Below are 16,277 nucleotides of genomic sequence, written 5' to 3' on the forward strand. Positions count from 1 at the left end.
CAAAAATAAAAAGCAACTATGTAATCCAGCTACAAATTAAAAAAAATGTAAAAAAAAAAAAAAAATTGCATAAGCGGACATATCATCTAATCATAATCTTAAAGTGGAGTTCCACTCATTTTTCTGTTTAATAAAAGTCAGCAGCTACAAAAAGTGTAGCTGCTGACTTTTAATACTCATCTCTTACACGGTCCAGCGATGCGACCGCCCAAAGCCTCGGTTCTCTCCCCGGTGCCAGTATCACTAGTGTGGGCACCCGGCTGTGACAGCTAGCAGCTTCACAGCCTGGTGTGCACTGCGCATGCGCAAATTGTGCTGCATGACCTGAATGGCTGCGCAATCTTCTGGGACCTGTGACGTGTCTCAGAAGATTGCAGGGAGGGAAAGAGGAGTCGGCAACTAGGCGGCCCAAGCGGAAGTGGGAGCTTGTTAAAACTAGACAAAACAATAACATGCAAAATGTCAGGGGATTAGGAGTCCTTAAAGCGGAAGTTCCACTCTTGAATGGAACTCCGCTTTAAGCTCTGCTTCTGAAAATACTAGTTTTCTGGCTGTTATGTTACAGCGTAACTAAAGGCAAAACTTTTTTTTTTTTTTTTTTTTTTTTTTGATAGAGTATTATTAGATTTTCTGCAGATTTTTGTCTTCAAAGTGAGGGAATCTTGTGGTGTCACCAGAACTAGTGTTCCCATTGGAAGATTTCTCCTTTTATAACTTTTCTGATGTCAACCCAAAATTTGGGATTTTCTTTTACTTTCACTTTTCAATGATAGTGGTAAACAGGATAAACGGTGAATCTTGCTAATGGGGACACAAACGGCAATAAAAAAACTGACAGGTGTTCTAATCCCTTTCCCCTGTATCCAAAACTAAATCAAATACTTTTAAACTTTAAAAGAGGAAGTAAACCCTGATGAGTTTACTTCCTCTTTCATTCCCTGCAAAGGCAAAGCATAATGGACTACTATGCATCGCATAGTAGCCCATTATGTGTCACTTACCTGACACAGGAGCCAGCGAAGTCGCCGCTGTCCCCTGTAGTCCGCCGCATCCATCTTGTTGGTGGGGTCTCGCAGCTCCGCCGCTGTCATTCGGCGAAGCCGCGATGACGTCACTCCCGCGCATGCGCACGGGAGTCAACACGCGTGGCGGCTCCATTCTTGGAAATGCCACGCTCGGTGCGCCTGCGCGCCGCTGTCTACGGCGCATGCGCCGTAGACAGCGGTGCCCGTTTTCGGGCAAATATCTCCTAAACCATATAGGTTTAGGAGATATTGCTTGGACCTACAGGTAAGCCTTAATCTAGGCTTACCTGTAGGTCAAAGTGGTTTGTAAGGGTTTACAACCACTTTAACTACCTCCCGCTCACTGTATCATCAAATGATGGGCGGGCAGCGTCCTCGTATGACGTCCTCCCACTGTCACTGCTTGGGGATCGTGGTACACTCTGTGCCTTGGATACAGCGCATTACCGATTCCTGTAAAGAGCAGATGATGAGGCTTGTTACCCACGTGATCAGCTGTGTCCAATCACAGCTGATCATGTGTGAACAAGGAAATGCCGGTTATCGGCATTCCTCTCCTCACGCTGACAGCGTGTGAGGAGAAGCCGATCAGTGGCATTTGCTCACAGGGGAAATCTGCACAGATAATCAGGGTACTGATTATCAGTGCAGCCCCAACAGTGCCTAGCAGTGATGCCTGTTGGGGCTGCAAAGTTGGTCAGGTACCAGCTGCCAGAGGCCCATGGAGTACCACAAAGGTAAATATTAAACAGCTTTTGTTAGTAGCTACACCTTTCTTCAGATGGTGACATTTTTAATTAGATTACAGCTAGTGCACATTTTTGTTCCACTGAACACCAGGGTATGTCCCGAGAGAGGGCAATCCTTTGTATAGCACAGTCCTGTTTATGAGGTGGCTCAAATTTTGGCTGATTCAGCTATGTCCGCCTTCTTTGATGTAATCTTTTTTCACTAGAACTGCGAGGTGTCCCAGTTATTCAAAGAAATAATTGTATGGATTATTATTTCCTCTTCACCTTTCTTGACTTATACCATCAGATTACTCCCCAAACCTTTGTGTTTCCTTTAAAAACTGTTTTTTTTTTTTTTTTAACTGGTAGACCTTAGGCATATGCGTTCAAAGCTTCCCAAACTGCAAAGTGTGTGCGGAGCTGAAAAGGATAATATATTAAATGTTTGTTTTTGGGTTTAACGCCACTTTAAACCTTAAAAAGCTAGGCAATAAAGGTTTTCAGAATCGGGTCAACAATGGCTACCGTCTTATTTCTTCACTATAAAAATGTTTTTCCTACAGCAATTATCCATAACGTGGCCATAATATGACTCCTGACAAGTTAAGTGAATAATTTTGATTATCTTGTTACAATGGCATCTAAAAGTCAGTGGGATATATTAGGCAGCAAGTAAACATGTTATCCCTGAATTTGATGTGTTGAAAGCAGAAAAAATAGGCATCTCAGTTTGTTGTATATGAGGCTGAGGAGCCACTGACAGGTCAGAGTGCCCATGCTGACCCGTATTCACAGCCAAAAGCACCTAGTGAAGAGATAGCACCATGATGCACTAATAGGAACATGTATCATCTACCTACACATGTTTGATGACCAAGTACACATCTTCATGGAAATGGTATTCTCTGTTGGTAGTGGCCTCTTTTGGCAGAATAATGTGACCTGCTACACTGCGAAAATAGTTTCAGGAACACAATAAGTTTGAAGTGTTGATTTTGCCCCGCAATTTTCCAGCTCTCGGTTCAATCAACAGTCCATGGAGGCCCCACGTCGCAACTTGCAGGATTTAAAGGATTTGGTACTAACGCCTTGATGCCAGATACCACAGCATACATTCAGAGGTCTAGTGGTGTCCATGCCTCCATGGGTCAAGGTTGTTATGGTGGCAAAAGCAGGGGCTCACTCAATATTAAGTGGGTGGTCATAAAGTTATGGCTGATCGATGTATATAGGGTCTATTCACACCACTATGCTGAAAATCACAGGTCAAAATTGTACCCATCGCCGTTTCAGCATACAGAATAGTCTCCTTATGAGGATATCTTTCAGAGAAGACACTGAATCTGCTGCACCCATGTTATTTTAGCTCACTGTAATATATACAATTATTTGATATTGTGTCAATCATTGATGCAGTAAACATAACAATTAACACAGATTTGTTAGCATGGTTTGCACCACAGAAGTGTAAGTTGCTAATCCAGGATTTGACAGCAGAGTTTTTTGGTGAGTCTCCGAATATCTAAACATTTGATATGGATTATCACCATTTTCTGATAAAAGAAGCGGCAGGGCGATACGTTGCTATATTTGTACTTTTCAGATAGTTTCTGTTCAAATTGGTGATTGTCCCAGTGAAAGGTAATATGGTCATGTCATGTCTTCACCCGTCCAGTTGCTCTTCCTGGATAGCAGGAGACTTCATTCCAAATAACGGGAATATTACACCACTGTCAGCTGCTCCCCGGCGTATTGTCTGCTAGTCTCAATGCAAATGTTGTTCTGTTTATAGAAGAAGTTTGGATGCCTCTATTCCCTGCCCCATGACAAGATGTGATGTTGCCAATCTAAATCTTTTTTTAGTTTTAACAGTCGGACATGGACTTGTTAATAGATTTCTGTTGACATACATTATGTAAAATTAATCTGTCAATTCTGTTCTTTTGTCATAATGTTAAAATATTCTAAAAAAATGGGTGGTACTCCTGCACTATCAATCAGTGAATATATAATTGATACTACTAAATTAGCTGCAACAGATACCTATAGTGTTCCCACAACTATAGTGTATACAAATGTGTAAATGAAGTAGTGCTGCACTACTAATAATACTGTGCAATAAATATGCGGGGGGTGTGTGTGTGTGTGTGTGTGTGTGCGTGTGTGTGTGTTTATATGTATATGTGTGGAAAATATATATATATATATATATATATATATATATATATATATATATATATATATATACAGTGGTGTGAAAAAGTGTTTGCCCCCTTCCTCATTTCCTGTTCCTTTGCATGTTTGTCACACTTAAGTGTTTCGGAACATCAAACCAATTTAAACAATAGTCAAGGACAACACAAGTAAATGAAGGTGTTTATTATTAAAGGTGAAAAAAAATCCAAACCATCATGCCCCTGTGTGAAAAAGTGATTGCCCCCTAAACCTAATAACTGGTTGGGCCACCCTTAGCAGCAACAACTGCAACCAAGCATTTGCGATAACGTGCAATGAGGCTTTTACAGCGTCCTGGAGGAATTTTGGCCCACTCATCTTTGCAGAATTGTCCTAATTCAGTTACATTAGAGGGTTTTCGAGCATGAACGGCCTTTTTAAGGTCATACCACAACATCTCAATAGGATTCAGGTCAGGACTTTGGCTAGGCCACTCCAAAGTCTTAATTTTGTTTTTCTTCAGCCATTCGGTGGTGGACTTGCTGGTGTGTTTAGGATCATTGTCCTGCTGCAGAACCCAAGTTCGTTTCAGCTTGAGTACACAAACAGATGGTCGGACATTCTCCTTCAGGATCTCTTGGTAGACAGCAGAATTCATAGTTCCTTTTATCACGGCAAGTCTTCCAGGTCCTGAAGCAGCAAAACAGCCCCAGACCATCACACTACCACCACCATATTTTACTGTTGGTATAATGTTCTTTTTATGAAATGCAGTGTTCCTTCTACGCCAGATATACTTGGACACACACCTTCCAAAGAGTTCCACTTTTGTCTCATCGGTCCACAGAATGTTGTCCCAAAAGTCTTGGGGATCATCAAGATGTGTTGTGGAGAAATTGAGACGAGCTTTGATGTTCTTTTTGCTCAGCAGTGGTTTTCTCCTTGGAACTCTGCCATGCAGGCCATTTTTGCCCAGTCTTTTCCTGATGGTGGAGGCATGAACGCTGACCTTAACTGAGGCAAGTGAGGCCTGCAGTTCCTTGGACGTTGTTGTGGGGTCTTTTGTGACCTCTTGGATGAGTCGTCGCTGCGCTCTTGGGGTAATTTTGGGCGGCCGGCCAATCCTGGGAAGGTTCACCACTGTTCCATGTCTTCGCCATTTGTGGATAATGGCTCTCACTGTGGTTCGCTGGATTCCCAAAGCTTTGGAAATGGCTTTATAACCCTTTCCAGACTGATAGATCTCAATTACTTTCTTTCTCAATTGTTCCTGAATTTCTTTGGGTCTCGGCATGATGTGTAGCTTTTAAGGATCTTCTGGTGGACCTTACTGTGTCAAGCAGCTCCTATTTAAGTGATGCCTTGATTGTGAACAGGTGTGGCAATAATCAGGCCTGGGTGTGGCTAGAGAAATTGAACTCAGGTGTGGACAACCACAGTTATAGTATGTTTTAACAAGGGGGGCAATCACTTTTTCACACAGGGCCATGATGGTTTGGATTTTTTTTCACCTTTAATAATAAACACCTTAATTTACAAATTGCATTTTGTGTTTACTTGTGTTGTCCTTGACTATTGTTTAAATTGGTTTGATGTTCCGAAACACTTAAGTGTGACAAACATGCAAAGGAACAGGAAATGAGGAAGGGGGCAAACACTTTTTCACACCACTGTATATATATATATATATATATATATATATATATATATATATATATATATATATATATATATTGTAAGGGATCTTCCCGGGGTAGGGTGTGTTTGGACACAGTTCACAGCAGACTTGGAATTTATAAAGCAGATCTTGGCGTTTATTCGTGGTACAAACAGTCCAGCAAACAAAATATACAGCAACACCGTGCTTTCTAAGTACAACAAAAATAAAAGTCCTAGCCCGGCTGGGCGCTTACTAACAGGTTCTGCTCACCTATCTGACACTTACAAACACAGCGTCTTTCGCCTGGATATCGCAGGGTGAGTTTTAGCTCCAGCAGTGGCTGTGCTTGCAGCTTCCTTCAACACACAGATTGTTCGTTCCCTGGCTGAGAGCAATCACCTGCAGACCCTGCAGAGCCTTTAGCTTCCCAGGCTAATTAGGATCAAAGCTCACCTGATCCCAAACCCAGAACTGGATCGGGGGATGTGGAATGACAGGTCCCTCTACCAAACCTACCTGCCATTCCATATAAACCCAGGCCCGGCAAAATTAAATAACAACTCAGCAGCATATCGCTGCTGAGAAACTGATCCATCCTGGATTTACCATCTCACACTGTGTAGCAACCTAGGTGAGATGTACACCCCCTCAACCACTTCTCCAGTGACATGTCTACAATATATATATATATACATACACACATACACACATACACACATACACACACACACACATACACATACACATACACACACACACACCATAACCAAATTCCTTGATATACTGTATTGCAAATTCAACATATGCAAACTGCAATCACCCAGTTCTTGCAGTAGGTGGGTATACATTCATAATCCTATATGTATTAAAGAATGGTCCATAATTCTTCAAAATTAAAATAAACAATGTATAGATACAGATTTTGCCCATCACTTCCTGTGCTCAAAATGAACTTCTGTGTCTGATACCAGTGCTACTCAATCACTGATGTGCTCTCAAAACTCTCCCCTTCTTTTTAATTGTGTCTCAGCATAAATCACGAATCCTCCAAATGCATGGATCCGCCTATGGTCTCTATCCTCTAGGGGCCCTCTTTGTTGGAATGTCCACTGTTATAGATCTATTGGTGGGTGTGTACAAAAGTGACGTAAGCGGATGTGTTTTCTACAGATCTCATGCCTTTATGCTTGAAACAAGTTGTTTTAGTGTAAATGCAGTATTTTTAGCTCAATAATTTTAAGAAGTTTAAACAATATTACACTATGGAAGGCTTTTTCTACGTGTTTCTATACCCTGGGCGAGGTTAATCCCAGACGGAGGAGCATCTTAAAGGAAATCTCTGCTTTATCAAGTACATATAAAAACAGGCATGAGGACCAGCGTGACGTTTATGCCCTCGATGATGTCGCACGGTGAAATGCGTTGGGCCCAGAAAATGCATGTGACGTTGCCATGCCTACTTGTACTGGTAATTTTTTGTGAAGCCCTTGAACTCCTGAACTCTATTTGTTATGCACTTCTGACCCCTGTACTCTCTGTGTTAGAGGTCGACCGATATGGGTTTTTCTCTGTCCGATGCCGATATTTAGAAATCATGGCGGCTGATAGCCGATATATGATGCCGATTTTTTTGGGCCGATATGTTAGGCCGATTTTATTTATTTATTTATTTTTAATCCCCCTTGATCTAACACACCTTTCCCACTGGGGCGTTTTAAGGCGCTTTTGGGCTAAAAATAGTGCCTGTAAAGTGCCTGTAAAATGGCTCCCCTGCAGTCTGTGTGAAAGACAGAGTGCTTTCACACTGAGGCGATGCGCTGGCAGGATCTTAAAAAAAAGTCCTGCAAGCAGCACGTTTGGAGTGGTGTATACCGCTCCTCCACCACTCCTGCCCATTGATATGCGATTTGATGCAATATATGCAATGCGATTTGGCAGCGGTGCTTCATGGGCGCATTTAACCTCTTCCTTGGCCGCTAGCTGGGTTATATGTGCCCCACTAGCAGCCAAATAGCACCGCTAAAATGATGGTAAAGAGCCGCTAAAACTTGCGTTTTACCATCAACGCCTGCCCGCTCCAGTGTGAAAGCGGCCTTCATACGTGATACAGAAAATTTCTTACACTTAAACATTTATTAAACAAAACAAACCTCCAATCAGTTTACTTGTATGTATGATTTAGATAAAAAAAAAAATATATATATATATATATATATATATATATATATATATATATATATATATATATATATATATATATATATATATAAAATAAAAACAGGTAGTCAAAACTTTTGGACAAAAAAAAAAAAAAAATGGGCTAACTTTACTGTTTTTATTTTATTTTTATTTTTTAAATGGTGTATTTTTTTCCCAAAAAAATGCATTTGAAAGACCTCTGTGCAAATGCCATGTGACATAAAATATTGCAACAACCGCTATTTTATTCCCTAGGATCTCTGCTAAAAAAATATATATCATTTTTGGGGGGTCTAAGTGATTTTCTGGCAGAAAATACTGGATTTTTACTTGTAAGCAACAAGTGTCAGAAAAGATTTAGTCTTTAAATGGTTAAACTGAGAACTTCTACACACAGAGATGACTTAATTCATTCAAGTGTAAACATTGTATCATTTAGTTCTTTTCTTGGCAGGCTGCCCAGAGAGGAGGAAAGGGTTGCTATGACGACTCAGTCAACTTAGACTGACTTCTATACAGAAGTCATTTCAAAGTCCCGCTGTAGTTCTAAATCGGCTTTTTATCAGCACAAATCGGCCGATGCCGATTATTTAAAAAATGGCAAATATCGGCCGACCGATATATCGGTCGACCTCTACTCTGTGTTATGCATTCCGGAGCACTGTGCTTTAGACACTATATTGTACGTTTTTGGGGATTTACAAGACAAATATACAGCTGTCCACTGCACTCTTAAGTACATCATATACTCCTAAAGTTCATCTTTAAAGTGGATTAAACTCTGCTATATATTTTTAAATAGGCCCTCCCAGGAAGACTCTAAATGTAAAAGTATGCAGTGTGTGTGTGTGTGTGTGTGTGTGTGTGTGTATGTGTATATATATATATATATATATATATATATATATATATATATATATATATATATATATAATGTTTGACAGACTCATCTGTCAAATGAAGCTCATCGTCTACCAGGCTCTCGCTCTGATCATTCACTTCATGGCAAACGGCGGAACACTGCACATGCGCAGCTCAGTGTACATGACCATTGACAGATAAGGAGAAGCATTTATGACAGAAGAGTTTACTAGGGTGTCTTCTCCTAAATAAAAGCCCTACCTGTCAGCGACTTAAAAAATGTTTTATTCAATTCTGCTTTAAGGAAGGCTTTATACAGAAAAATATATGTAAGGCCTCTTTCACACGGGGCGGATCAGTAATGATCCACCCCGTGAAGATCCGCTCGCTCAGCGGGGATCGCTCCGTTGTCCCCGCTGAGCTGGCTGCGGACAGGGCGGTCTCCGCACACTGTGCAGGGACCGCCCTGTCAGCTCTCCATTCTCCTCTATGGGGATCGGACGAGCACGGACCGTGTGTCCGTGTTCGTCTGATCCGCTCTGCAGACGGATAGAAAAATAGGATTTTCCTCCGTCTGCAGAATCGGACTGTTGCGGAGGCGGACGAAATCGGGTGTCTGCGGATGCTCATCCGCAGACACCCGCTATCCCATAGGGATGAATGGATGTCCGTATTTCATCCGCAAACGGATGGATGAAATACGGACATACCATCAGCATGTGTGAAAGGGGCCTAATGCGCCATGTCAGTTTCATTGTTTTTTAATAAATGAGCGTGCACAGGTTTGTATGTGTCTGTTAGATCAGCTCTGGGTGCTATATATACGAAGTGTGTTACTACACTAGACAATTAGAGTGCTGGCAGATAAAAGTATTGAGAATTGATCAAAATGTTCAGCTTTTGAGTCCACTTAAACATGTTACTTTTGCTTTTGGAAGACATAGGTCTGTTACCACAGATCCAATGACAATCACAAAAAGTGCCATAGTAGACTTTAAAATGTTAATATAAATGTAAATCTTGTGGCTTTCATTAAAAGAATACCCGGAGGTCCTATCAAAGTTCTTTCTTCAGGCATGGGTTTACAGCTCAATACCAGTTGTGCTACAGAGTTGTCCTCTAATGAGGACTAAAAACAGTCATACCTTCTCACATTGATCATTTACTATTTACCATTGTCACTATCAAAAATCTAGTCTATAACAATGTTCAGCCAATGCTGGAATGAGCGCATTTAGAGTGGAATTGGTTGAAAAGAGACTTGGGGGGACTGGCAGTACTGATCTGAAAAAAATTATAGAAAAAAGATAGAGTGTGTGTGTGTGTGTGTGTGTTAAAAAAAATAGTTTATGGTACTGAGTAGCATACCAATTGTCATCCAGTTAGGGTTAAGATCTACTTTAACCACTTCAGGACCGCCGTATTGCCAATGTACGTCAGCACAATGGCACAGGCAGGCAGAATCACGTACATCTACGTGATTGCCTTCCAGCGGGTGGGGGGTCCCATCGGACCCCCTCCCGCTGGTTACGGCGGTCCGATTCCGTCCAGCAGCGATCCGTGATGAGGGGATGGCCGTTCGTTTTCGGCCACCCCCTCTGGATCGCTCCTGGCCAATGAGAAGCTTCCTCCCCTGTGTATTGTTTACACAGGAAGGAGGAAGTGATGTCATTCTCCTCGGGGCGGTCTTTTTGACCGGACTACGAGGAGAAGAGTAAAAGTAAGTGTGCACGAACACTACACTGACATGTAGGTACACACAGGCACACAAACCCCCCCCGATCCCCCCCCCGATCGCCCCCCGATCCCCCCCCCCGCCCCCCTCCCCCCCCAGTCACAGTGTCACTGATTGCATTGATCATTTCTTTACTGATCAATGCATTCAGTGTCAGTTGTGACAGTAAAAACTGTCAGGACAGTTAGTGTTAGGTCCAGGGTAGCCCCCTATCACCCCCCAATAAAGATTTAACCCCCTGATTGCCCCTAGAGTTAACCCTTTCACCCCCTTTTGCCAGTGTCACTAAGCGATCATTTTTCTGATCGCTGCATGTGTCGCTAGTGTCGCTAGGTAGCTAGTTATTTTTTTAGGTTCACCGCCAGGTTTTTATATCGCTAGGTACCCCGATATACTACCCAATAATGTTTTTAACCCCCTGATTGCCGCTAGTTAACCCTTTCACCCCCTTTTGCCAGTGTCACTAAGCGATCGTTTTTCTGATCGCTGCATTAGTGTCGCTACAGTCGCTAGGTAGCTAGTTATTTTTTTAGGTTCACCGCCAGGTTTTTATAGCGCTAGGTACCCCGATATACTACCCAATAATGTTTTTAACCCCCTGATTGCCGCTAGTTAACCCTTTCACCCCCTTTTGCCAGTGTCACTAAGCGATAATTTTTCTGATCGCTGCATGTGTCGCTAGGTAGCTAGTTATTTTTTTAGGTTCACCGCCAGGTTTTTATATCGCTAGGTACCCCGATATACTACCCAATAATGTTTTTAACCCCCTGATTGCCGCTAGTTAACCCTTTCACCTCCTTTTGCCAGTGTCACTAAGCGATCGTTTTTCTGATCGCTGCATTAGTGTCGCTACAGTCGCTAGGTAGCTAGTTATTTTTTTAGGTTCACCGCCAGGTTTTTATAGCGCTAGGTACCCCGATATACTACCCAATAATGGTTTTAACCCCCTGATTTCCGCTAGTTAACCCTTTCACCCCCTTTTGCCAGTGTCACTAAGCGATAATTTTTCTGAACGCTGCATCAGTGTCGCTAGTGTCGCTAGGTAGCTAGTTAACTAGGCTCCCAAAAAGTCCCCCACATGTGGTATCCCCGTACTCGGGAGAAGCAGCAGAATTTATTTTGGGGTGTAATTTGACTTCTGCCCATAGCATGTGTGAGCAATATATCATTTAGTGACAACTTTGTGCAAAAAAAAAAAAGTTTGTAATATTCCCGCAACTTTTGGCAAAATATAAAATATTCCATGGACTCAACATGCCTCTCAGTAAATAGCTTGGGGTGTCTACTTTCCAAAATGGGGTCATTTGGGGGGGTTTTGTGCTATTTTGGCATTTTATGGCCTTCGAAACTGTGATAGGTAGTGAGGAGTTAAATCAAAAACTTGCACCCTTAGAAATCCTGAAGGTGGTGATTGGTTTTCGGGGTGCCGTGCGCGACTAGACTCCCAAAAAGTCCCACACATGTGGTATCCCCGTACTCGGGAGAAGCAGCAGAATGTATTTTGGGGTGTCATTTCACATATAACCATGGCATGTGTGAGCAATATATCATTTAGTGACAACTTTTTGTAAAAAAAATTTTTTTTTTTTTTTTTTGTCATTATTAAATCCCTTAGGACAAAAAAAATAAATATTCAATGGGCTCAACATACCCATCAGCAATTTCCTTGGGGTGTCTACTTTCCAAAATGGGGTCATTTGGGGGGGATTTGTACTGCCCTGCCATTTTAGCACCTCAAGAAATGAGATCGGCAGTCATAAATTAAAAGCTGTGTAAATTCCAGAAAATGTACTCTAGTTTGTAGACGCTATAACTTTTGCGCAAACCAAAAAATATACGCTTATTGACATTTTTTTTACTAAAGACATGTGGCTGAATAAATTTTGCCCTCAATGTATGACTAAAATTTAGTTTATTCGATTTTTCTTATAACAAAAAGAAGAAAATATCTTTTTTTTTCAAAATTTTCGCTCTTTTTTCATTTATATCGCAAAAAAAAAAAATCGCAGAGGCAATCAAATACCATCAAAAGAAAGCTCTATTTGTGGGAAGAAAAGGACGCAAATTTCGTTTGGGTGCAATATTGCATGACCGCGCAATTACCAGTTAAAGCAGCGCAGTGCGAAATTGCAAAAAGACCTCTGGTCCTTAAGGTGTTTATTGGTCCGGAACTGAAGTGGTTAAATTGCTCACAGGTCTTATATCTTACAGAGACATTAACTGCTGGATCTCTGCAGTTTTCAGGTATGCTCCCCAGCTGTGACCTTTAGGCCTCATTCACACAGCTGTAAAAATTTTACTGATGTTATTACACATGTTTTTAGGAGAAAAGTTCCTGCATAATGATCAGAAATGTGTGTATAGATGCATCTAAATGACGTGCAAAGACGTGTATGCATACATAAAGAAAAAAAATGTATACTTTATTTTTCCTCTTTGTTTAGACTTAATTTTCTCACTTACAAATGCATTTGCATGTGTTTTATACAAGTAAGCACCTAAAGCACATGCTCTTAGACACAGATTTTTGGATACTGTGTTACAGATCTGAAAGCTGCTCACGTTAACACACCTGTGTGAACAGCTCCATTGACAGCAAGGCAGCTGCATTCAGATCTGTTATTAAAAAAAACACTTGTTGACATGGAAATTTATAGATAGGCAACTCCTATCCTCATATTGATTAGTGGTTCCAAATGAATAATAACTACTGCAGTAGCAAAGACACAAAAGATACACTGCGCATCTTTCCAAATAACTGTTCTGCTTTATTTTATTTTTTTATCCATAATTTATTTTTTTATCAAAAGAGAACATAACAATTAAGATTGTTGCAAATGGTACATATTATTGTAATGAAAAAACATTGTAAAGGCACATAAAATAGGCTTTGTTCAAATCTTGATGGCCCAATCCAACCTACCCCAAATGGGTTCACGCTGTAACTGTTCTGCTTTATTATGACACAATTGAAGATTTTTTTTTACACATGATTACCTAGGTATCACATTTATATTACAGCTGTATGTTTATGGTAACAAGGGGCGTAACATAGGCTGACTAATTCTAATCAGGACTCGAAAGAATGCAAACGTAATGAAAACATTATTAGTGTCGTATCCATAGTGAGGGCAATGTGCAATACATACAAAATAGAATACACATATACAGAACTTACACATTTCCTTTACACTTGTATATGCTTTTTTTTTTATGCCCATGTGAATGAGGCCTAAATCTCTCTCCGTCTCAAAGTTCTTTTTTTTTTATTTTGCATTAAGAGAAAAGTGTCAGGAGAACTGGGACTGTCCTACTGAATTTGAGGGTGATATGTGCTATGTTGCAGAATTCTCAACAGTAGAGTCCTCAACAGACCTAAAAAAACTGTGGACAATTCTGGCTGTCAGTATGCACCTTTCAATAGTGAAAATGATTCTCAAAGTATCATATGTGGAGCAATGATTCTTCTTTTTTTTTTTTTTTTTTGTAAGTGAATATTAATGAACTGATTATTTTTATCCCCTGTAGGTGCAGCTGTACTCTGAAGCAAGTGTAGCACTTTTGCAGCTGAACAATCCCAAAGACTTTTATGAACTAAACATTCAATCAAAGAAAAACATGACTATAGAAGGAAAAGAGGTGACACTGAATCCAGCTTACTTGTTATGGGATCTCAGTGCTGTGAGTCAGGTATGTGATTTAGGCAGCTACCTCCTCAGATCACCAAGCAGGGTATTTAGCTGTATTAATGTCTACCTCTTAAGAGAAAGCAATGCTAATTGACAGCTACCTTGGATATAATTAAAGGGCTCAAAGGTCACAGATTTATTTTCATGCCTAGCACGTCTACACCACTCTGCTTAGAAGTCATCCAACTGATGGGAGTAGATAAATGGCCTGAGCAGTGCACTTTTCAAAGCCAGTACCAAAATATTCTTAAAAGGGGTCAAAGGAGCAATCAACACTTGTTTATGTGGTAGCAACATTTTCCTATGGTGTTAAGAAGCATTGCTTGTTATTACAAGACGTATGGCCATGAGCTTCAAATATAACAAGTGCAGAGCGGCAAGTAATGGTTTTAGCCTATGCTAGACATGACATGACCTCATCAGTTACTCAAACACACTGTATCATTAAGCCTTGAGATTAATGAAATCCAGTGTAACTGTGAATTCACAGATCATTTTTTATTTTCCTGCTATTAAATAGCCTTGTTACTTCATATATTGTGCACTGATTGCCTTAGCATTTTAAAGTTGAATACCACACATCAGGACCTCCCACACAAACCCTTTTAAAAAAAAAAAAAAAAGATCATGGACTTCTTTCCCTGCATTTCTCATGAGTAAAGCAGCCCTTTCAAATAAATAGGCTGATGTACCCACAACGTGCGCTTTGAACCTAGGCTTAAAGAAGAATAGTGTTCTGACACCGAAGAAACAGAAGATAGAATGCGTATCACTTAATCAAACTGTTTGGCAGCAGAGCTTCCATAAAATAAAATGGAGAACATTCCTATTGCCCCATGTGGACAGAACTTCTTTCCCTCATTTGCGTAAAAAAAATATTATTTTCTACCTGCACCAGACTATAAGCACGCTTGGATGTTTTTAGGCATACAGTGTAAATTATGGGCATATTTTCGTAAATCCATATGCCTCTAGATGCAGATTGTCAGCACCCGTGTTTGAATGCATTTGCACACGTAAAGGCAAGTTGCACACGAACGTAATAATTTACTAATGTTTATACTCTGGCTCTTGTTGACAGAAAGATCTTAAGATCTTGAGTAAAATGTTCCAAAAAAAGACCTTTTGTAAACATGTGTATACATATATATGGTACAAGCGTAAAAAACGCCTTCATCCTTTGTTAATTGCAAGTCTTACAAAATGCATACACATACAATTAAATTACTGCACCCAAACATAAGATTTTCACATCCTAAAGGCTGTGAAGGGTATGCCTGACCAGGTTTGCAAAGATTAAGCTGCTTGTCAGCTCTGCTACTAACTACGTAGATTGCACCTACATGTTGGGGTTCTAGTGCCAACTCTGCCCTTGTGATGTAGTGTCTCTTCCCTTCTGTGACTGCAGGCTACAGAGAAACTTTTTGGCAAGTTTGGCAGTCTTCACCACAGCGCCAGGGAACTACACTATCTGGGTCAGTTGGCGCAATCAAGGTGTTCCCAGCCAGGAACACAAGAGGGTGCTACCATAGTTTGCAGCTTGCCGCTTCTGCACACTGGCTCAGCAAGACATGTTGCCAGCAGTTCACTGGCAGGAGGCCACCCCTCCCCTTTTCATCAGGTGTTGTGAGTAGTTTGGGCTGTGGGCACAGTGAAGTTAGCAAATATCTGTGAGCTTTTATGGTGCGGCGACCGAAAACAGTACATGTCTCAATCCTCATAGGCGCTACATTGTGAGTTTTCCCTCCAAGCCCTTACAGGGTTGGAAGAGAGGAGGTGGTGAAGGAGGAAGAATCCAAAGAAGTAGACACCTTTGAAGCAGATGAATTTTCTGATGACACCCCAACTTCAAGTATCTCCCAGTCTCAAAGGACCATGTAAGATTTCAAAGCTGTCACTTCTGGAAACCTCAGAACTTAAGGTGTCTTGGAAAGCACCCAAACCAACCAAGTCCTTTCCATTGCATGCTCATACTATAGAGGATCTAAAGGTATTTGTGTTCCCTAGGCAGTTTGCACAACAATACATGATGGAGGACAGCTTCTGCAAAGAAAGGGCTGTCCTGGCTGGGGACCCTGTGGTATCTTATCGCAAAAAGATTCTCACAGTAGCAGTGGATGATGCACCAGTGTTTAAGGACCCTGCTGGCCAAAAACTTTGAGCCTCTTTGTAAGGTGTCCTTTTCCTTAGCAAGTGTGGCCA

At 41.0% G+C, this 16,277-nt stretch overlaps 1 protein-coding gene across 1 annotated transcript in view; it reads left to right on the forward strand.

Annotated features, from left to right (window-relative positions):
• The window catches only part of GNPTAB (N-acetylglucosamine-1-phosphate transferase subunits alpha and beta), a 144,535-nt gene that overhangs the window by 56,621 nt on the left and 71,637 nt on the right, over window positions 1–16,277 (forward strand). Inside the window, exon 8 of the mRNA XM_077472213.1 lies at window positions 13,915–14,076. Within this exon, the coding sequence (XP_077328339.1) occupies window positions 13,915–14,076 (162 nt within the window). The remainder of the gene's footprint in view (window positions 1–13,914; window positions 14,077–16,277) is intronic.

The sequence above is a fragment of the Lithobates pipiens genome, unplaced genomic scaffold, assembly GCF_037356315.1.
Source record: "Lithobates pipiens isolate NorthernLeopardFrog02 unplaced genomic scaffold, aLitPip1_a1.2 Scaffold_8, whole genome shotgun sequence".
Lineage (NCBI taxonomy): Eukaryota > Metazoa > Chordata > Amphibia > Anura > Ranidae > Lithobates > Lithobates pipiens.